Genomic DNA, 23,049 nt, shown 5'->3' on the forward strand with positions numbered 1-23,049 from the left:
ATTTGCAATAATAAAAATTATTTATTTTTGTGAATGTGTGTCTAATGAATATTTCTATTGTTTGTGAATTTGAAGAGTTTATGTACAAATAATATTTTTGATGAGTATTTTTTTTTTCCTGCTTTTCTCAGTTATAGAAGAAACTGGATATTGTAATTCCTGGCTCTTTTCTGATGTTGTCCTTGTATATTAATATCCTCGCACTTCTTGATGTTATATCAATTAGTATTTTGTAAGCATTTCTCCATTTTGCAAAGTCTTGGCTTGAAATGTGCTATTACCAGATATTGATCAGTATTGGCATCAGCTCCTTTTGTAGGTATAGACAGGGCTCCAGAAATGCAATTTAAATCTGCTAGCCACAGGAAAATTTTACTTGCCCATGGTATCGGTATACTTTATATAAATATTGTTATAGGTGATAAAAACCCTAAATGTTATGTTGACAAAACAAAGTAATGCATTCTTTAATTCTCTCTATAATACGTAAGCATGCATAAATACACTTTCCTTTAATGTGCATTTTAAAATGTATGCCACAACTCAGTTTGTGTTTTCTTTCATGTACTGTTCATAATTAAGGGTGAATTTATATAAACTATCTATAAGCAATAATTTAATAGGAAAGACAAATAATAAAATTCATGAAAGCAAGAAAGTAGGTAGCACTTGATGTGGAGCCAGACTCAATTTTCACAATGTACTCAACTACATAATCTGGTCTTTGAAAGGCAGTTGTATTTTTTAAATAACAATATTAAAAAGCATTTTCATTATTTAAAAGATTTCAAGCATTTAATTACACTCAGCTAATTCATGTTGTTAACTGTGAAAATAAGCTTAGGACAACACTATATTATGACTTTGCACGTAATTAAGGGGTAAAGGTGTTGAAAAAATAAGATGTATAGATGTATTACAGTATTTAATTAGATTGTGCCAATTTTAATTTTTGTGTTTAGAATTACTGGTTTATTTTGTTAATGAAATTATCTTGTGAGAAAAGTACAATTAATATTTTTAAAACAATAGATTGTCTGTTACATATGCTGTGTATACATTTAAGATTAATATTGAACCAAATTAATGCATTGATTTGATAAATTATTGGAAATTATAACTAATTTAAATTAAATCTACTCATGATATGAAAAACTTCCATGTTTTCTTGTTTCAAGTGTTCAAGAAAACATGGAAGTTTTTCATATTTGCTTCATGACAAATGTAAGTCGGAAGTGTCATACTTAGTGAAGTAAAGAGCACTGTAATATTGCCGTGAGAGAAATGAGATGTTTGGAACTCAAACGGATATATTTAATAGGTTTCATACAGAAAGAAAAATGTTTAACAGTTATCAATTATGTTACAACAATGATGACAGAACAACTGTTGGGGGCAGAAAATAGGCAGCTTTAAATTACTATGAAAAAACGAAAAAGTCTTTCATACAGAGAGAAAAATAAAGTTCTGAACCTTAAAGGAGATAATAGGATGGAAGAAAGTGAAAAAAAAAAGGATTGGTTTATGTTATGACTTTTAGAGAAAACCAGCAACTAAAATTACAATTGCTTTTTGCAATTATTTAAAAGGAAATTCCGTAGTGTTCAAATTAAGGATTTCAGATCTAGAAAATTTATTTCCAACTCTTTGGAAATAAAACTTCTCTAATGAATTTGTTGGCAGCCACCTGTAGTCAGATAACTTGGCAGTTAATGAGATGTTTTAAAATCGACAAACTGTGTAAATTATGTGAAGGAAATAATATTTCCTTATTTTAGAACAAGGCTGAATATTCACTTGCCACTTGTTTCTCCTCACCTGTGGCAAGTAGATTTCTGGAGTCCTGGCTATAGATGTTTCTTATGTCTTTACTGTTCCATCCAGGGAGAACCAAGTGTATGGCTATTTCTTCTGGGACAGTATGTGCTCTAACTGTAATCTTTTTTGAGGATGCCCAGTTAATAGTCTTAATCTCATTACTAATGTCATGTACACTATCTTATTATTATTACATGACATTGTCAAGGAGTCCAAGGACTCCTTGGAGGGCACTCTACTCTATAACTCCTCTTCCCTACTTGTCACAGGAGGCCCATCTTAAATAAGTATCATACCACTCCATTCATGCTCTCACCACCCTACATTCAAAGAAGCCACTCCTTGCCTTCTTGTTCATGACTTCCTTTCACAACTTCCAGGGATGGCCTCTTGTCCTCCCTCCTTCCCCTTGTTCTACTATATGGAAGAACTCTCCCACTGTTAACCCTATAACTACCTCTCAACAGTTTAAATATCTCAATGATATCACCTCTCCTCCTGTCTACTAAACTTTGCAGTCCACATTCCCTCAGTCTGTCCTCATAACTAACATTGTACAGTCCTGATATTATTTTTGTTATCTGCCTGTGTACTTTTTTCAAGGTTAAATTATCTCTTTTAAATCATAGTTAACAAATCTAGGCATAATAGGACAGATGTGGTCTGATCAATGCTCTGAATTACAACTCTTCTATCTCTGCTGATCAGTGTCCTTCTCGGTATTTAGCAGTGCTCTGGGTTACCTTCACCACCTTTGTGATCACCTAAACTTCAAGTCACTATCAGTCATTCACCACCCCAAGGTCCTTGCCCCTCCTCCTGTGACTATTATCTTAAGACCTACCTAGTTGTAATACTTTTTTTTTTTTTTTACAAAATTAGAGGGTGCCAAATTACGACTTTAGATCTTTTGTCTGTTACAATTCAAATTGTTTCACTTACTCATTGCATGTTCACTAACATGTAGTGTATTCTGAAGATGCTGGTTTGAAATCCTGCAAAATATAAACCAGCTAATAAACATATTTTTCATAATTTAGTTCATTTGGTGTTGCAATACCATTAAAAATAAGTTATGAATGGAATATTCCCCTGCAATCCATTGACAGTGTCATTGATATAAAGGTTAAACAATACACATCCCAGTACAGAGCCTTATGGAATCCCACTTGTAACCTTCTGCTTCCTTGATACCACTCCTTCATACACAACTTTCTGATATGTCAGACAGCCAGTTCCCAATCCAATTCACTAACCTGACATTTAACCTGTGTACTGTAATTCAAATATCAGCTTATCATGTTGTACCCTGTCAAATGCCTCTGTAAAATTCAAAAATAGATGGCAGTATATGCCTTTCCCTCATCAACCACTCTTGTTACTCTATTATAGAAGGCAATCAGATTACTAAAACACAAGTGACCCTTAACATCCATGCTGAGTCTCATAATTATCTATGGATAACATTACCCTCATCTATCCAATGCTATTTATGATCTCTCACTGATTTCTCCAAAATTTTAACCACTACTGAAGAAATGCAAACTAGTCTATAGTTTTACACTTCCATTCTACTATCACCCCCTGCAATGGCACAATCTTACCCTTCTTCCACTCCTTGGGTACCTTTACCATAGCTAGGCTTTCACCGAAAAGCCATGTCAGTGGAGCTTGAATTTGTTCTTTAGCACATTCACTCAAAACACATGGTATAATCCTGTACTGTCCCATTGTTTTATTGTCATTCAGAGTACTCAGTATTTGGAAAAACTCTCCTCTTGCACTTGTAAACCTTGAACTCTCCCTATCCCCCTCTAGTATTAAAGCCTACTTCTTCCAGATGAAATACCCCAATAAAGTGATCATTAAACAACTTCACTATGTTCTCTGGATCAATCACTCTGCTCTCATCTTTATCTAACAATGTCATTCTTCCATAGTCATTCCTCCTCCTACTGGTCACACAATGAAAGAATTCCTTGAATCTCTGGACTATTCTCTTCTCACATTCAAGTTTTGCCTTCCTTGCTATATTAGTCACTCTCCTGGCCTGAGTCTTATATTCTTCATGCATTTATCCTCCATCCCTCTCCTTATCTCTTTTGTCTCATCCATAACCTTTTTTCACCTGCAGGTGGAGATACCATTAAAGAGTCTCATATCATGCTTCAGGAAATGTAAGGAATATTTTAACTAATTTCTTTCACTTTTCTGCAGAATTTTTAATTTCGAAGATTAGTCTCATTTATGTATTGAAAATTTTGGATTATGTATTTGCATTCAATTTTGAGAAAACTGCAGAATTATTTCTTTAATATTGATGTTATTACCTTCATGTGTCAGTTGATGATGATGAATGATACCCTTTGAAAAGACCTAGGTTTGAATTTTGAGAGATGAGAGGAGCATAAATGCTCCTTCCAATCTCTCAGGGGGAGTTCTTTTCTTTGAAAGAGACAAAAAAAATGTAGAGAACACACACACTCACACTTGTGTTCTCTGAATGACTTGACTAGATGGTAGGTCTTTTATCTCATCCCAAGAAGATGGGATTGAGATAGTCATGCATGATTGAGGCACGATTTTTTTTACCTAAGTTGATACATCTGTCATAAGCACCCATGTTAAATTGCAAATCATTCTAACAAGTAGTTTGTTTTATACAGATGTCTGAAGCAAAAGTGTTGTCTATCCCTTGAAATGGATAAAATTGAGTATTGTGCGGTTTATAAAATTCTTTGTAAAAAAGGTTTAACACCAAAAGAAATTCATTCAAAGTTTATAAAAGTTTATAGGCACTCCTTCGTTTTCGACAATTAAGAAATGGGCTGCCGAGTTTAAATGTGTCCATACCAGCCTTGAAGATGATCCACGTGAAGGACGTCCAAAAAGTGTAACAACACTCAAAATCATTCATCAAGTGCACGATATGGTATTGGATGACCGGCGAGTCAAAGTGTGTGAAATTGCTGAGGCTATAAGTCTTTCAAAAGAATGCGTAGGATATATTTTGCACGAAGAATTGCAAATGAAAGAGCTTTGCGCAAGATGGGTGTCGTGCTTGCTCACAACAAATCAAAAATGCACTTGCCTGAAAATCTCTGAACAGTGCTTGGAGCGTTTTAACAAGAATAAAACTGATTTTGTGCATTAATTTATTACTATGGATGAGATTTGGATTCACCATTACACATCAGAAATCAAACAGCAGTCAAAACAGTGGACAGAAGCTGGTTGTTCAGTGCCAGAGAAGACAAAGTTGGTTCCATCAGCAGGAAAGGTCATGGCACCAGTGTTTTGGGATGCTAAAGGTATTTTGTTTATTAATTATCTTGAAAAGGATAAAACAATACCTGGAGAATATTATTCCAATCTTTTAACCAGACTAGATGAAAAAATTTGTGAGAAAAAGACCTGCTTTGCAGAAGAAAAAAACCATCTTTCATCAGGACAATGCACCTACCCACAAAGGTGTTTTGGCAATGGAAAAATTAAGAGATCTACACTGCGAATTGTTGGAACATCCATCCTATTCCCCAGATTTGGCTCTCTCTGACTTCTGTCTCTTCCCAAAACTAAAACTCTTCCTCACTGGTCAGTGTTTTCAAATCAAGAGGTGATTGCAGCTGTAGAGGGGTATTTGCAGATCTTACTGAGAACCACTACATTGATGGGATAATTGCGCTAGAGCATCGCTGCAATAAATGTATTAGTCTTAAGGGAGTTTATGTTAAAAAAAATAATAATTTTGAAATTATAAATTTTTAACTGTTAGGCTGAGAACTTTTCAGACCACCTTCATATATTAACCAGAAAGGTTTTATAGAAACATGTTAATACTACATTTCATAAGTCTCAATTATATATTTGGTTTAATCCTTTATCCAAGTGTAAGCAAACAAAGTTTGCTCCTCAAGTATTTTCAGGACTGGGGCAACTCATGGTAAAAGTAAAGATAAGTTCTGATCACTTGCCTTAGTATCCCATAATGCAAAGCACATCTCCTTCCAGACATGTATACTACTATGCATTAAAGGAAGGGTCACTATCCAGACTCTTTCGACCTTTATTCAGGTCTCATTAGTGGGAGCCAGACCCAGAGGTGGTGATACTAAGGTGAAAGTAATGTAGAAGTCATATCATCATATGCCAGTTGCCAAAAGGTGTCAACACGTTATTACTAAAATTCTCTGGATTAGAGCTAGTTGATGGATGTTTTTCACTTGGCTATGCTACCAATTATATATTTGGTTTAATCCTTTTTTCAAGTGTAAGCAAACAAAGTATACATGTCTGCAAGGAGATGCTTTGCATTATGGGATACTAAGGCAAGTGATCAGAACTTATCGCACTTTTACCACAAGTTTCCCCAGTCCTGAAAATACTTAGACACAAACTTTGTTTGCTTACACTTGGATAAAGGATTAAACCAAATATATAATTGGTAGCATAGCCAAGTGAAAAAACTTTCATCAACATTTCATAAGTATATTTCAAAATATAAAATATATGCCGGCAAAGGTTGGTCGATTGGTAGAGCCTCTGCTACTAATGGCTCAGTTAAGTAAGTTTGAGTGCAGTTAGTAGTTGGAAGGGGACCAATCGTTCGATGCTGTTGGCACACTCTCCCTCGATGAGTCTTTGGATTCCCTGGAGGTGTCAAATAATAATAATAATAATAAAGTAGTGCATTTTAAGTACATTAAAAAAAAAATAATAAAAAATTCAATGGTCTGTAAATATGTTGCAACTTTTGTTTTGTTTTACAGTTCTTGAATGGTTAAACTGGATGGGTTTTATGATATTGAATGCTTTGATGTTTTTAGATGTTGATATTAATCTACTCTGAATTATGTTTTCAGATGCAAACTAAATTAATTGAACTCCAAGCTAAACTTCAAGGTGAAGAAAATGAAAAGAAAAATCTTGTGCAGAAATTTGATGAGGTAAGTCAACTATTGTTTTAAGTAGCTTGTGAAGCTTGTGAAATTTTTGGATAGCATATAACTTTCATGTCATATGTTATCTTTTTAATATCCAGGTTATCCTGTTTGAGGATCTTTTGGAAAAGGTAATACTCTACTAAATGGATGTATCAATGCATTTTCACTGTCAGATTGCATGAGGAGCATATTTTGTAATGCATGAAATTAAGGCATGCAAAATAGTTTAATTTCAATGTACTCATATTCAGTATTCCCTGAATTCCATGGAAATCATGTACTAAAGAAATCAGACATGTACCAAGATTTTTTGAGCTTAATTGGCTGCATTTGTAATTTCAAACTAATTATATCAAGACGTATTTAAGAAAATTAATGGCCACCATAACTCTAAAGCATTATTTGTCTACTTGAATTTTTCAGTTTTAACTGTTATCAGTGGTCAGTGCTTGATGGAATTTAATGATATTTAGAAAGAATTTAGTTCTCTTATATCATTAAAGAGATAAAAGTATCTTGTCCCTCTAACTTTAATGGTGTTGTTATTAATATCAGAAGGTATTTAGAATAAACACTTATTCACACATTAATTACCAATCTATCAAACAATCTTCACTTGCATCACGTTTGATTATAAATTACATAAATCTTGCACACAATCTATGTGATAAGAACAGACAAAATTGCCTACTTGCTGCTAATTAAAACCTTAAGCATGAATTATATTTCATTGCACTATACTTTTGTGTTACTTTTTTTTTTAAAACATGAATCTTACCCATTGAAGGTTGTAATCCTATAGTGCATTAGTATTTTGAATGGAACAAAGCTTAAGTCTAGAAACCCTGCTCTAGAGAGCAAACATTAATCATTTTCACACCATTTCAGGCCTCCATGAAGCACAATATGGTGATAATGGTTTCACATTAGGCATTGAAATTCACCTTAAGATTACTAAACTCCCGTGCTTGCAGTGGGATTTGAACCCATAGCCACAAGTAGTACAGTAAACCCTCGATTTAACGGACAAAATTTCCGGTCCATATGTCTTGTGAAAATTAACATCCTGTTAATTTTAAAATGCTTTCAACCAAGATTTGCTTATAATTAAATTAACAGGTTATTTTTTGTTATTACTTTTTGTTATTTTTAACAAATATTTGGCAAATAGGCCATATGTTGGAAAAACACTGTAGTAATTTGTAATTTCAAACTTTCAAAAAATTTAGCCAACATAAATCGCTGCTCATAAAACATGTTTGCCGAATGATTAGGACGTGATCACACCAATCGCATAGCAATTGGTTCTTTGTCACATGCCGTGACTTTCTGCGGCAGTTTTATTACACACATTTTCGTAATTTTAGGGAGTTAATTATAAAAAAACAGCAGAATTCAAAAGTTCAAAAAAAACAACAAAAAAACTTGATAGTTTTTTAAAACAGGATTACCTAAACCAAGCACCTCAATATCAAACATTAACTTATCTGAAAGTGTGAAAATTGTGTGTAAAACAATTTTTTTTATTATTACAGTGCTAATATTGATAAAACTACAGTATAATATTACAGATATTTTTATTTTAAAAAATTCAATATTTAACGGGCATCCCTTAGTCCCTATTAGTCCATTGAATCGAGGGTTTACTGTATGTAAAAACATACATACACATACACAGTAACTTACAGGCATCAAAACTGGAGTACATATTTCAGTAAATCAGTAAATATAAAGTTATAATCAATAATTATTGATGTTTTATTATTATCATATGAGGCTTATACTTACTTAACAATACATGCAGTACTTCTGCTTGAACTCATTTGGGCAAGCCATTCCACTCTCCAAGAAAAAAATCTAGTCCTTATGATCTTATTAACTATTCCTACACAGTTTACAGGAGTTACTCTTGTTCTTTCCCCTTGTATCATATATTGAAAAATGTCTTCTGTACCAGTCTTTTAAAACCTCTTCAGGAAATTATATTTGTTTATCATATTTATTACCCCTCTTTGCTGCCTATCAAACAATTTTTGTAATCCACACATCTTCACTATCCACATAGATAATGCTCCATAGGCCTATCAACATCTTGATCACTCTAGATCTTACTCACAACTTCATCTCTGAGAAACCCATATAATCAAACCCATGCAGAGTAGTCAAATTGTGACTGCATCAAAGCCATATAAAGAGAGATAATCTAACTACCTCTACTTGTCAGTATAGTCTTCAATATCCAAGTGATCTTTGAACTTTTCACTTTTGCAGTATGCTCTCTAACTTCAAAGAATTTGCACATCATTGTAATGCAGCATAAAATCTTTCCATCCCAAAGTGTATAAAAAAAAACTTTACACTTTGCTAGATTAAACTGAAAACCATTATATTTCACCCATTCTTAAATCTCTTCAAAGCATTTTTCAGAATATCTCCATCTTTATTGCCCTACCCATTTTTGCATAATCAGTAAACAACTGGATATTTTTCCCTCACATTTCCAGTTTCATTACTACATGAATTAAATAGCAGAGTTCTGTTGTTGTACACTTCTTGTCACATGCATTCACCTAGATTCTATTCCATCCATATACCAGTCTTTGATATATCAACTACTCTCTTATCCTTCCTCAGTGCTGCAATTTTGTAATAGTTCTGTGCAGTATGCTGTTCATATGCCATTGCAAAGTTCAGCAGTATCATCTTTTAGCCACTTCCTCTATTCACCTCATTATAGAAAGTGAGCAAATTATTGCTGCATGACCTACCTGTCATTCACAAAATTGTCTGTTCACTTTATTATTATTATTGTGTGACACCTCCAGGGAGACCAAAGACTGATCAAGGAAATCACAAACATCCATGCCCACAGCTTGATTCAAACCGCAGCCTTTTGGCTGGAGAGTTGATACGCTAACCACTTGGCCAACCAGGCAGTGAAGTATCAGGTGTGATATTACAATGTGTGACTTGATGGATTTTATTGAAATTCAAGAGCATGCCCTTTTTTTTTTCTTTTATTGTATTTACAAGAAACAAGAATTTATTTTATGAATAGTGTGAATTGAATCAAAGTAGTATAATATGAAAATCAGAATGTAAATATTGCCATCTCACTTGAGTAAAGATAACTGCAAATGTGGTATAACTAAAACACTTAGCATATGTTATCAGAACTTTAAATTTATGTACTAGTTTTAAATTTAAAACTAGTACATATAAACAGAGTGATCAGAAAAAACTGTTGTGTTAACATAAAACTTCTTATGTAAGCATTGTAACAATGCTAGTTGTTAGATTTTTAATGAATGCAGACCAAGCTTGTGTAGGATTAAACCGTGGTTCTTATTACATTGTGTGGGCATACAAAACATTTCTGAGGCATCTTTAATTCTTATAAAACAGTTATGATCAATATATGTCCTTTCTGTTTGTCAGACTACTTGGTGGCCTGTATTTGTTCTCTGGGAGGTTAATCCTGATCTGTGCTTTTTTTCCTCAACATCTTTTACATGTTCAGGCATGCATATCTGTCCAGACCATCTAGTCTGGCCTACATAGCAAATGCCACAGGAGCAATGAATTTTGTATACTTTTGTTTTTTTATGGAACAATGTGAAGGTTTTGGTTGTAGGAACCTCAAAATCTTGTACATTGACAAAAAAAGCATCTTTAATGTTAAAATCAGAAAGCTACATTGCAACTTTGTCCATAACATTCTTGATGTAAGATGCACTTGAATGTAGAATGCACTTGCATTTTTGAGAGCCTGTTTATTTCAAGGTGCTGTTGGAGGGTATCAGGAATTTTGTTAATAATTTTCAGTTATGCCCATCGAGGGAAAGAGTATGCCTCGGATAACACTGATCTTCATTCCTTTTTTCTGAGATAATGGAAATGTTGTTGGGTCTGTCCGTAATGTTTTTATCATGCTTGTCATTTATAATGGATGTTGGCATGAAGTGGCATGTGAAAATCTTTCAGTTGTGGTTGGTTTTCTGTATACTGAAAAGAATAATATTGAGAATCACAGGATGTTCTATCTTAGGCAAATTTATAAGCTTGAGTTAATGTTATAGCTACTTTTTACTCTTTACTACCGACGTTGAATCAGTTTAACTTTAGGGTGGGAAGCCACTACATCATTTATTGAGGCCTGCAGCAGCTCGAAAAAATTCCATGTTTGGCCTCTAGAGCACAGTTCCTGAATTATGTAATAGATAAATCATTCTAAGAGACAGTCACTGTTACTATGGAGAATTCCTTCTTCCAGGTTTCTCCATTTCTAGCTTTACTCTTTAGCTTGTAACCTCTTCCTGTTTTTTTATGTTGCTCCCACCCACGAAAGGTTATTTGCGAACCTTAGCCAACCCATGGTACATTTGGTACCATGGGTTGGCTAAGGATATTTTTTTATCAATTACATATATTGTATTTTTAATTTATTTTTACAGTCCTGAAACTCTGCTCTAGAGACTAAACACAGAACTTTTTCAAACCACTTCAGGTCTCCAATAAGCAGGGTGGTGGTCTCTCACCTAAAGAAAATCAAAAACATCCATTCCAGTTGTGGGATTTGCACTTGCACCCTGTTGATTGGAGAGCAGGTACACCAACCAGGTCAGCTGTTAATCTAAACACCACCTTTAACAATGTATATTTCAGCCATCTGCTTCTTTTCCCTGCTATCTTCCCTTCTAATATATTTATAATCCATTTATTATGTCTCCATATGTGATCCATCTTTCTCCATATGTGATCCATCTTTCTCCCTCTGAATCCTGCATCTTCTTCAATATTTAATTCTTATTTCATGCAAGACTTCATTGGTTTTTCTTTCTCGCCAGCTTACTTCTAGTAATACTCTCCAGCAGTGTTTCAAATGCTTCTTTTCTAGTCTTCTACTGTAATTGTCCAAGTCATCATATGAAAGCTCCAATTACAATTGGTGTGTCACCAAGTCCTCCCCATTTAAGGACTCTATTTTGCATAACATAATAAAGGATTTTGTGGCATGCAGTGCTTGCAGTATGTATGTGTCCCGGGAGTTGGATATGTGGCGGGTGAGAGAAGGGGAACTGCATATATGGGCAAAAATGTAGGCAATGGGAAGAATTTAATGAATTAGATATTACAATAACTGACCTAGTTGCTTCAGGGATGGGAAATGAATGTCGGGAGATGAGTAGTGTGATAGGAGAGAATGACGAGCAAAATATGAATGAAAAAATAAGAGTGGGGGAGTGTGGAAGGCTTGAGTGATTGTGAAGTTTTCGGAGATGGGTCTTGATTTGGGAGGATGAATGGCGAGTAAGAGTGACTAATTTGCAGAGAGAGGTAGATGAGCTGAAAGAGGAGGTGGAATATCTCGGGAACAAGATAAGAAGTATGAAAGATGAGATTAGGTGAATGGAAGAGATGAATGCAAGGTGAATCAGAGTAGGAGTGAGAGCGAGTTATGGGAATGATAGAAGAGGAGAGAATAGGAGCAGTAGGAAAGAGAGAATGAGAGAGAGAGGTATGGGAATGATAGAAGAGGAGAGAATAGAAACAGAAGAGTGGGAATGAGAGAGTTTAACAAATGATGGAAGAGGGGAGAATGGAAACAGTCAGGAAATGGGAAGAATGTGAGGGAGTGCTGTAACCAGGGATAGAGTGATTCCAGGACAGCCGTAAGTGGGGGAACACAGAAAGAAAGGGTTAGAGGGGAGAGAGAGTGAGGGATGCAGGTGAGCAATCAAGGAACAGAGTGGTAAGAAGTGTGATGTATGGAGACTCGATGATCTGTAGTGTGCAAGATAGAATGCTAGAGTAGTGTTTGCCTGGAAGGAATGATATAAAGTGTGGCTATGGCAATTAAGAGGGGTGAAGGGTTGGATGGGGTAGTTGTTGATGCTAGGTGCAGGTGACTCGGGAAGCCAGAGATCTGGGATTCTAGCTTGGGGTTGTGCAGGGGGAGAACTCGGAGAGGAGGGATTGTGTGTGTGTGTGTGTGTGTGTGTGTGTGTGTGTGTGTGTGTGTGGTGGTGATGAGCTGAGTGGAGGAGCGGTGATACTGAATTACATAATAGCCAGAATGTGTCAGAAGAAAGGATTGAAGTATGTGGATGCTTGGAGGGCATTTGGGGGACAGAAGGGAACTGTATGCAAGACCACTTGCATTTGAATGAGGAAGGACAAAAGCATCTGGGGGAGATTGCTGTTTTCTGAATGAGTCGGTGTGTGTCAATGCAGGGAAACTAGAATTCCCAGGATGGATGGTAGCAAGGGTGGCTTTTTGTGGGGAATGTGTGCTTGGGAGGAGGGGGGGGGGGGATGACATCAGATGGCACTGGGTCCAGTGAGGTTTGGAGGGGATAATGATGGGTATAGAAGCAGTGATATTTTTACGCTTCATACTAATGCCAGGAGTGTCTGGGGTTGGAGGAGATGAATTGGTGGCATTGATGGCATCAGCTTGGCAAATATTATTGGGATCACTGGGACGTGGTTGACAGAAGATGATATAATAACAGGAATTGAAGTAGCGGGGGTGCAGTGTTTTTTTCGGTAGAATGGGAGTAAGGTTGTGGTGGCGGAGTGTTGCTTATATCCTCTAAGAGTGGATGCTGTGAAAGGCAGTGACGTGGTTTTGGGGGCATGTAGGGGTGGAGGTGGCCAGGACAGGATATTTAGTGGAGGTGTTGCTACAAACCAAGGAAAACGGAGGGTGGGAAGCAGGGGTTGTTTGGGCAGTTGGGCTTGGCAGGTGCAGGAAGGGTGATTGTTATGGGAGATTTTAACTACAGCAGTATAAGCTGGGAAGAGGGAAATGCATGTTGTGATTGGGGGGGGAGGGGGTTTCTAAAATTCTTGGAGACAGGTGTCTTGGGTGGCATGTGGTGGAGGGAATGGGAGGTTCAGGAGTTTTGGATTTGGTCATGGCATTGGGGGGAAATGATGGTGGCTGAGATGGCATCTCTCTCCCTAGGTTAGAGAGCATGACCATGTGGTTTTGATTTGGAAGCTGAATTCCTGTTATTTGAGATATGCAGGGATATCAGGGAAAAGGGAACATATGTGGAATTATAGGGCAGGTGATTATGATAGTCTTAGATATCAACTTGGGGCAGAATTGGGGAACCAGGATATCATTGGTGTTTGGGAAATTGTGAGGGAATATTTGTTAGCAGCAATAGTAAGCTGTATTCCATGAGTGAAAAAGCGTACACAATTTCGATGACAAACAATATCAAACAGGAACTGCAGGTGAAAAAGAGATTATGGAAGATATATAGGGAGAGGGGTGGAGAGCAGATGCATAGGGACTGGTGTGGTGAGGAGGGTGAGACTGGAGTATGGGAGGAGGATTGGCACTGGGATCCAAGGAGGGTCCTGGGTTTTTTTTTTTTTTTTGGCTGTGTGGCCAGTGGGAGGAGAAATGATTGTGGGGGAGTGTCAGTTCCTCAGAATGTGCTGGGGAACTGACAGCTCTGTTGGCTTGGCTCTTCGCTGGGGTCTGGCTGCAGGGGAGATGATTGGGGGTGGCAGTGGTGGACTGGGGTGTCTAGTTGTAGGCTAGTTTGTGTCATCAGTAGTTATTAAGGTCTTGGAGAAATTAGTGAGTGACTATATACAGTATTGGGCAGATGAGGGTAATGTTATTTGTGAGAGTCGGCATGGATTTGTTGGGGGGGGGGGGATGCCCTTGCTTTAGTGATGTGATTGTCTTTTATAATGGAGTGATGGGAGCAGTTGGTGAGAGAGGGGCATGTGCTGCCTTTTTGGATTTTTCTAGGGCATTTGATGTGGAGCCACATGATGGGCTGGTGTTTGGATATCTGGTTGGTCAACTGGATTCGGGATTGACTGTTTGGTGGGTATCGGAGAGTTGTGTGCGGTTGGGCAATATCGGGGGGGGGAAGAGGGTTACAGGTGGAGTTCCGTGGGGGCTCCACGGAACTCCACCTGTAAGCATGGAAATGTCTGTGGAAAAGCAAATGCAACTAGGCAATATCCTGATATTGTGGCAGTCTATAAAGGTGATCAACAGTTTCACTTGGAAGTAATTTTGATCTGGTCTGTTGAACAAGTATCACGTGAGAGGGATGATTATCAGGTGTTTGAGAGAAAATGTGTATGTACTATTGGATTGCAATTAAACATTCTCAAGAATGTTCATGAATTAGTATTCATTAATTGAAAGTTCAGAATGGTTATTTTATTCAATCAATGCTGATATCAAACAGTTGGGGGGTATATAATTAGTTAATAACTTCAAGGAAGGCACCTTATGTCAGAGTAGATGTACTGTACACTTGTAGAATAATTTTAACTGGACAGTGTTTAATGTTTAAAGATTAATTATTATTATTAACTCCTAACTGGCCAGGATGTCTATTCTATAGACGTCCAGCTAAATCTGGATATGATTCTGTAACACCTATCGAAAAAAATGGATAAGAATTGCAATTTGGTATCACTATTTCATCCACCTTGGCTGGTAGGGCAGTTAACATTTGACCTCTATGGAGTCAGACTCATCATGGGAGGTACGCACTATTGCACACAATGCTCGTCTAACAGTGTTTTAAACTGATTCAATGTGTCTACACCCACAACACTCACGCAATGAATTCCACTCTCCATGCAAAGAACCTATTCCTCACTCTGTTCACACTCTCCTTATACAATTCCAGCGATGGCCTCTTGTTCTACCTTCCTCTCTCATTCTATGAAAAATCTCTTCCATCTCGACCCAGTAACAACCTTTGATTAGCTTATGTTTCAATCATATCCTCCCTCTTCCTCTTATTCGTGAGGCTCTGCAACATTCTCTCAATCTGTCCAATCAATTGTACTCCACATTCCAAAGATCACTGACCACCTTTATGAATCTTCTCTGGACCCTTTCCAACATATCCTCATCACCATGAAAACCCAGTGACCAAATCTGTGCACAATAATCCATATGAGGCCTGGTCAAGGCAGTGGCATCATAATGTCTTTGTTTCTGCATGTCTGAGTTCTCTGCATCATTGCCATTATCTGATATGACGTCTTCACTACTTGTGCAATGTGGCCACTGAATTCAAGGTCCTTATCCACCACCACTCCCAGATCTCTCATTTCCTCTACCTACTTTAAAGTTTCCCCACCAAGTGTATACTTTAGCATCCCATTGTTGCTTACCACTTTTTGTAACATTGAACTAATAGTCCCACTTATCTGCCCATTCATACATTCTATTCAAATCCTCCTGTAAGGCCATAACATCCACTTCACTCTGCATCACTCTCCCCAATTTTGCATCTGCAAATATTTAAAATGTTACTAGTTTCTAATTGTATTTTATCAGCTACGTTAGTTTTCTCTGTACCATTTTAAATATATTCTCGTCACCATGGAAACCAGGTGGCTAAATCTGCGCACAGTAATTTATGAGTGGTCTGATCAAGGCCTTATACAGTGGAATCGTAACCTCTTTATTTCTGCCTGTCAAGATCTTCTGCATAATTGTCATTATCCAATGTGACAACTTCACAACTTGTGCAATGTGGCCACTGAATTTCAGGTCTGTGTCCACCACCCCCAGATCTCTATCTGCTTTACCTCCTTCAACCTACCATACTTTGCATCCTATTGTTGCTTACCGAATCTCAAAACCTTACTCTGTGCAAGTGAACTGACAGTTCCACTTACCTGCACATTCATGCAATCTATTCAAGTCCTTTTGTAAGGTCATAACATCTGCTTGACGCTGCATTGCTCTCCCAAGTTTTGCATCATCTGCAAACCACTAGTTAGTCATCTCAATATCATTAACATACAAATTGAACAACAATGGCTCCAAAACTGACCCCTGTGGCATACCATTAGTGACATTTTTCTCTTTTGGGATACTGCATCCCCCATATACAACTTTCTGATAACTATCCAACAGCCAGTTACTGATCCAACTCAGAAGTCTGAATGATATCTGAAGTTGAACATCAGAAGTATGAAGAGGCCATCTTAAATGTCAGAACTACTCATAGAATCCTTGGTAATGGACCAAGCCAATTCATAGTTTTAGACATGGATACTTAGAGATCAACTTGGGCATTGCAAGAGAACTGTATTTCCCCAGTTTGAATCAGAATGAAGGATTAACTCTTCCAGAACTTCAGTAGATTGTGATCCCCCGAACTGAAATAAGACAAATACGCTAGTAAGGAGTTGTTATCAAATTAAAGTGTGAAGAGATTTTAAAGAATGGAGGAAGACAGGATAGAATAAGTGGCCATCCCTGGAAGATGTATAAGGAGTATAAGCAGGAGAGTGGGAAGTGTTTTTGCATGGCAGTTGGTTGCCTGACTGAATATCTTATTAAATGTTTTCTTTCATTTTACTGTTATTTAATTTTGATGTCTGTACCTTTAAAGTATTCATCTGAGAACTGAAATAGTAATTTGAGATACTGTAATTGATATAATATTATTTTAGCATAGAAAAACTGAAGTTAAAATCTTTCAATTATTTCACATTGTGATGAATAGAGAATGGAAATGAGAAGTTTGGAATCATTTAGGTATAAAAATTTAGAGATTGAATATGTGGTTGATATACTTACATTCAAATGATTTTAGTTAGAAATTTAGAAAATGTGGAAAAATCAAATTTTAGATTTTAAAATGAAGAGCAGTAAAAAAAAAAGAGAGAGAGAAGCAAGAGTTTTTTTTGTTTTTTTTGCTGTGATTCTGTAATTGCTGTGTATTTAGATATTTTGAAAATTTATTTCTTCAGATGAAGAATATAAATTTGGGAAGGCCAATATGATTACATTAGGCTTATTTTATTTTTATTTTGCTCCTTTTGCTGAGAAATAAGATATAAAAACAATTGAAATATCCAGCATGCTTGCATGTCCCTTTAAATAAAGCTATATATTGAATTGGCATGGAATTGATTCTTGTATTGCCTGTATATTTTGTTACTTATTTTAAGTAACAATTACATGGCATGCACGTATCCAGTGTTTGTTACCTTATAATCAGGATTCTGCTTCTTTTTAAACTAGCTTACCTGCTTGTAAGTGCATGCTTGAATGAATGTCTCATTTTTATTGAATTGTAACTATTCATCAAAGTATATGCATGAATATTCACTTGTATTTTGCATTAAAAATATTGGAATATAATTTAAAATTTGTGATATTAAATTTTAACAAAGAAAAACTTAAACTATAAATATATTTTTAGGTGAGCAAGAATTCCTTAAATTTAAGAAATCAGTTAGAGAACAAAAGTCAAGAACTGGAAACTGTAATCAAAGAAAAGAAATCTCTAGAAGGCCTTAAAAAGGTAGTCACTTCCTAATTGGTGCTGTTAAGAAATGGAGTTCAGTTTTAATAGCAGAAAACATATCAAGAATGTGTAGTACTATGTAACATGAAATATATATCTTGGTCATATGTTAAAAATGTTTTGTAATGTGTCAGCACACATTCTGTTTAAACAATACTTAAAAATGAAAATGATTTATTTTAACTATCTGGAAATACAAATGCCCAAGTACGAGCACATCCATTGTTATTAAGTGTAAGGTTTTGAAATACTTGTTAGAATTATGGCTGAAACAACTAATACTATTAAGCCAGTGTATGATACTTGTTAATTATCTTTGCTCAACCAATATACCTGTTTTATCAGGATGTAAAACCAGTTACTGAAGGAAAAAAAAAAAAAAAAAAAAAAAACCTGCCTCCACCTCTTTAGACAGGCTAACTCATCTTCAGTTGAAAAACTCTTGTAAAGATTCTTGGTATCCTAGATGAGATTTGGACCTAGGTCTTTCCGACCAAAGGGTAAATGTCGTGAATGTGACATTGACGTGTGCACTGTATATCAGTTAGATGACAGTATATTGAAGAAGATAGAAGAGGTGAGGAACATGATGATAGGCCAGTATCTAAAATTTAGGGGACCTTATCACTAAAATTGTAATGACCACACCATCGGTTTGTCAGAGATTTTGATATACAAATGAAGTGATAATAGATCTGTATGAGACATTGACCAAGCCACATATGGACTACTGTGTGCAGGTTGAAAACCAGATAAACAATCTAGTTTTCAAGGAGATAAAGATATTTTGTAAATGACCATTGGAAGAGTGACTGAGGTAGTGTCACATTTCTTGGAATGTTTAATAGGAAGAGTGAAGGATGCCATCTACAGAGCTTGGTAGATAGGAGGATATGTGATATGATTGAGACATAATTGGTAAAGGGTTTGTACCACATTAATGTCAGAGAGATTTTTCATAGACTAAAAGAGGAAATCTGTAACACTTTGGAAAATTATGGAGACAATTACCGTGTTTGAGTAAAACTTTAGTTTAATACAAACCAAAATCTACAATCCTGAATTATTGTTGTCTTCATAATTTTCCAAAATGTATTCTGATCACCGTGTAAGCCTAAAAGAAAGGAAATCTGTAAAGTAGTGAAGAACTTATTCATGGTGGAGAGAACCTTCTGGTGACAGTACTGACCCTTTTCATTTTTATCCTTTTACTATGTTTTTCTTCCTATGTTCTTTACTCTGCTTCTCCTGAATCTTTTTTTTTTCACTATCCTATCTTTCAGACCAACATCATTGGGATCCAGTGCCTTGCTGCTATGTGTACTGTGTGACATGACCCATGAGGGACAAGGATATCTAGGTTACCTCACTGCTTTAGTCCCTGCTTCAGCAAGATGGGTGGACATGAATGGCCTGGCCAGGATCAGTCAGCTAATGGGCTTGCTTGCAATGGTCAGTGGTGGTGCAGTAAATCTCCTTCGCCATTGTCTGGAGACAGAGCCCAAGGCTTGCTGTGGTACCAGCATTGTGTCTGGGGTAGTCCTGTTCCACTCCCATTCATTGCTTGCCAGAAAGTGGACCTCTGTGTTGTGTGCAGAGTTCTGTTGCTGAATCCAAACTCCTCCTGAGAATGAATAAATTTGCATCCTCTCGTCTATCAGGGACTTCAACAACAACAAAATTATATATATATATGATCATTTTGCATTCAAGAAGGGAACATCCACTTGGAAAAGATGTCTCCCTTCTTCATCCAGATGAGTTTAGAAAGTTTGGCAGGATCTCCAAAATCTGTAGAGAAACTCTATTCAGAAGATATTCTTACTGAAGCAGCTATGTTGACATAATCTAGGAATACAAATTATGGTCACCTCCCACAAAACCTTACTTTTCTAGAGGCATAATATCAGATGGACCTCCTTAGTGTTCCTGATGAGGAGATCTGATCAGAAGTAAAGGACCAAGTAGTGATAGCCATAAGGAAAATTTTCATACATAGGGATGGGCACCTGGTTCTCACAAGTAACATTCATCTTACTTTCAACTCCAAAACTACTAACGTCCGAGAGTGAGTTATCTCAGCTGTCCAGTAAGGCTCTACATCTCAAACCTTTTGCACTGCTTTAAATGTCAGAAATATGGTCATTTTCAAACTGCTTGTCATTGCTTTGCCATCTGTGCCCAGTGGGTCTTTAAAGATCATGAGAATAAAGATAGAACCATCTAAGAGCATTATGTAAGAGCAAAACACAAATGCTCTCTGAGGTTTCCACCTAGCATACTCCTGAAAATGAGAAAGATGGAAGGACAAAAAGAAAATCCATAAAATAAAAGCAGCAATGCATCATTTATTAGGTGGTGAAGAGGCAGCACACAACAACAGTAGTAACAACATTTACTAAACCTTGTTATTATGCAGAGAAGGCAACTATAAAGACAAAAGTCAGTATCAGTGAGGAATATTGACAGGTATATTGATCCTGCCTTCTCACAACTACAACTTCTCTGAACAGTGTGATTTGCTCGCTATCCTTAGAACAAATCAGAGAGAAATCAATATGGACACACTTTTGAAGATGTCACAAATGGTTCCACTACATGAAAATCCTCGTTAAAAAAAAATAAATGTGCACCATAGAGGATGAAAGACATGCCTCCAAATACTTTGCTAGATGGCCTGTTAGCAGATATCATGGATACCTGTTTTCCCACCCTACAGAATGATAAAACAATTAATATACCTAGTGCCCTAAAGGGAGTTGAATTTGACAATGTTTTGATATTCTTCCTGATGAAGAAATGGACACTAGCTGTTCACAACAATTCTCCAAAAAAAAAAAAAAAATCCAAGACTGAGTAATGAAAACATCTTTCAACATAATAAAAAGGGAAAAGGAAAACATTTCAATGGAATTGTCATGGATTCCAACAAAACATTGACAACATCAAGGCTCGCTTGCAGAAGTATAAGCCAATATGCTTCTGTCTGTAGGAAACATTCCCTAAGCCCAGTGATGATCTGGCATTATAATATGTAATTATCATTCATAAGGATAGGACAGGAGATAGGCACCGAGGAGTCATCCTAGTAGGCAACCATACCTCCTTCCAGCAAGTCTCACTTAATATCAATGTAAAGTAGTTGCGATCTGAATCTCGTTCAGGACTCTGATAATAGCATGCTCTCTGCCTTCCTCCTGCAACAGATCTCTCAGGATGACCTTGATTATGTCATATTGCGGTTACCATCATTACTTTTAATAGGGAGATTTAAATGGACATAACACTATGTGGTAGTGCCTGAACAAGAATTAGAGGAATTGTGGCTTCACCAGCTCTCTGTTCTTGAACATAATTGATGCAACGTGACATATAGAACATAAGATATAGTAATTAATAACATAACAGATTTACCTTACATATATTTGAATTAAATTATGTGTATATTTAATTAAAATATATACATAAGGTAAATCCATTAATGTTATTTATTTAACAGTGGATGTACAATTGCAGACCCAATGGTAAGTGGACACACTCGGGGGGGGGGGGGGTACTAACACATCAGCAGTATCCTTTTATCTCACCGAGTTCCTTGCCCAAAAATACAAAACGGTAAAGCAGCAAATTTAGCTTTGAGAGGTACTTAAAAATACAACATGCAATTTACAGAAGAAGAAATGAAAGTTCTTTCTCCTTGTTTAAATGTCTCCCAAGTGCTATTGGACCAGATAACATTCATTATGAGTAAAACATATGTAGCCATCAGCCATGGATTATCTGCCACACCTTTTCAACAGAATTTTCTGTAAGGATGGGTTTCCATATGCATGGCAAAAGTCTATTATTATTATTATTACCTGTCCAAAGTCAGGGGAGGATCCATAATCCTTACCCCAATGAACTATCATCCAGTTGCTCTGACCAGCTGCCTCTGCAAGATTCTGGGGTGGGGGAAACGGTTAGCTCTTTTATGGTTTCTGGAGAGAAACTTTTTTCAGAACTTAATCTGGCTTCCTCAAGTATTCTATAACTGATCTAGTCTTGCTGGAAGTATTCATTAGAGATGTGGTCTTAAAACACGAAATGATATGGAAAACACATATGATGTGGTGCTACTTGGAGATTTGAAATATTGAATGACCTACATAATTTTGGTCTCAGAAGAATCTCCCCTCTTTATTAAGAATTCTCATCCAACCAAATCTTGTAAGTCTGAACTCTCTCCCAACCATATATCCAAGAGGAGGGCATCCCACAAAATTCAGTTTTAAGCATCATGCTTTTTGCAATCAAGGTTAGCTCATTAACTGAACAACTTCTTCCAGCTCTTAGTAATTCCATCTATGTTGATGATTTTACCATTTTCTGTCATTCATTTAATATTAGGGTCATAGAAAGACAGCTGCAATCACAGCATAAGTTTGTATGCATTTTTGTCACAGATATGGTCTTCATCCTTACCCAGAACTCAAACTTAATTCCAGTTGCTCCAGAAGACAAGTTCTGATATTTGGTATGAAATTTTTTTCGATTGTACAGGAGACCAATTCGATCAAAACTTCTGCCAGAGAGAGAGAGAGAGAGCATTGTGATGACTAGATCCTAGTTGCCATAAGAATAGCAACTGGATCACTTCTTATTTCACCAGTCCCTAGTTTGTTTGAGGCAGTGCTATAAAAACAAAATCCCTGCTAGATCATAAAAAGAGAAATCTGTACAACACCCATCAGCCTGCCATATGATCATTTGGTTTGTGAACAAAAGCTCTTGTAAGCTCTAGATATTGCAGTAGACAACATAGCAGATGCCACCAAATACACTTCACCATGCCATACATATCACCACCATGTAGTTCTACTTTCTGCAGGCCTAAGCTGTTTAATTGCTCCTTCAACCAAATGCTTAATTAAGGGAACAGGATCCAAATCAAAACTTTCTTGGTAAGAGGGCTCTTCCAAATT

The 23,049-nt window shown here is 36.5% G+C and overlaps 1 protein-coding gene across 1 annotated transcript in view; it reads left to right on the forward strand.

Moving 5' to 3' along the window:
• The window catches only part of LOC150101609 (uncharacterized), a 137,336-nt gene that overhangs the window by 67,369 nt on the left and 46,918 nt on the right, over positions 1-23,049 (forward strand). The window contains exons 5-6 of the mRNA XM_090399856.1: positions 6,681-6,764; positions 17,981-18,082. Of these exons, the coding sequence (XP_090255982.1) occupies positions 6,681-6,764; positions 17,981-18,082 (186 nt within the window). The remainder of the gene's footprint in view (positions 1-6,680; positions 6,765-17,980; positions 18,083-23,049) is intronic.

The sequence above is a fragment of the Typopeltis vanoorti genome, chromosome 11, assembly GCF_054136105.1.
Source record: "Typopeltis vanoorti isolate ZY-2024b chromosome 11, IOZ_Tvanoo_1.0, whole genome shotgun sequence".
NCBI classification, from domain to species: domain Eukaryota; kingdom Metazoa; phylum Arthropoda; class Arachnida; order Uropygi; family Thelyphonidae; genus Typopeltis; species Typopeltis vanoorti.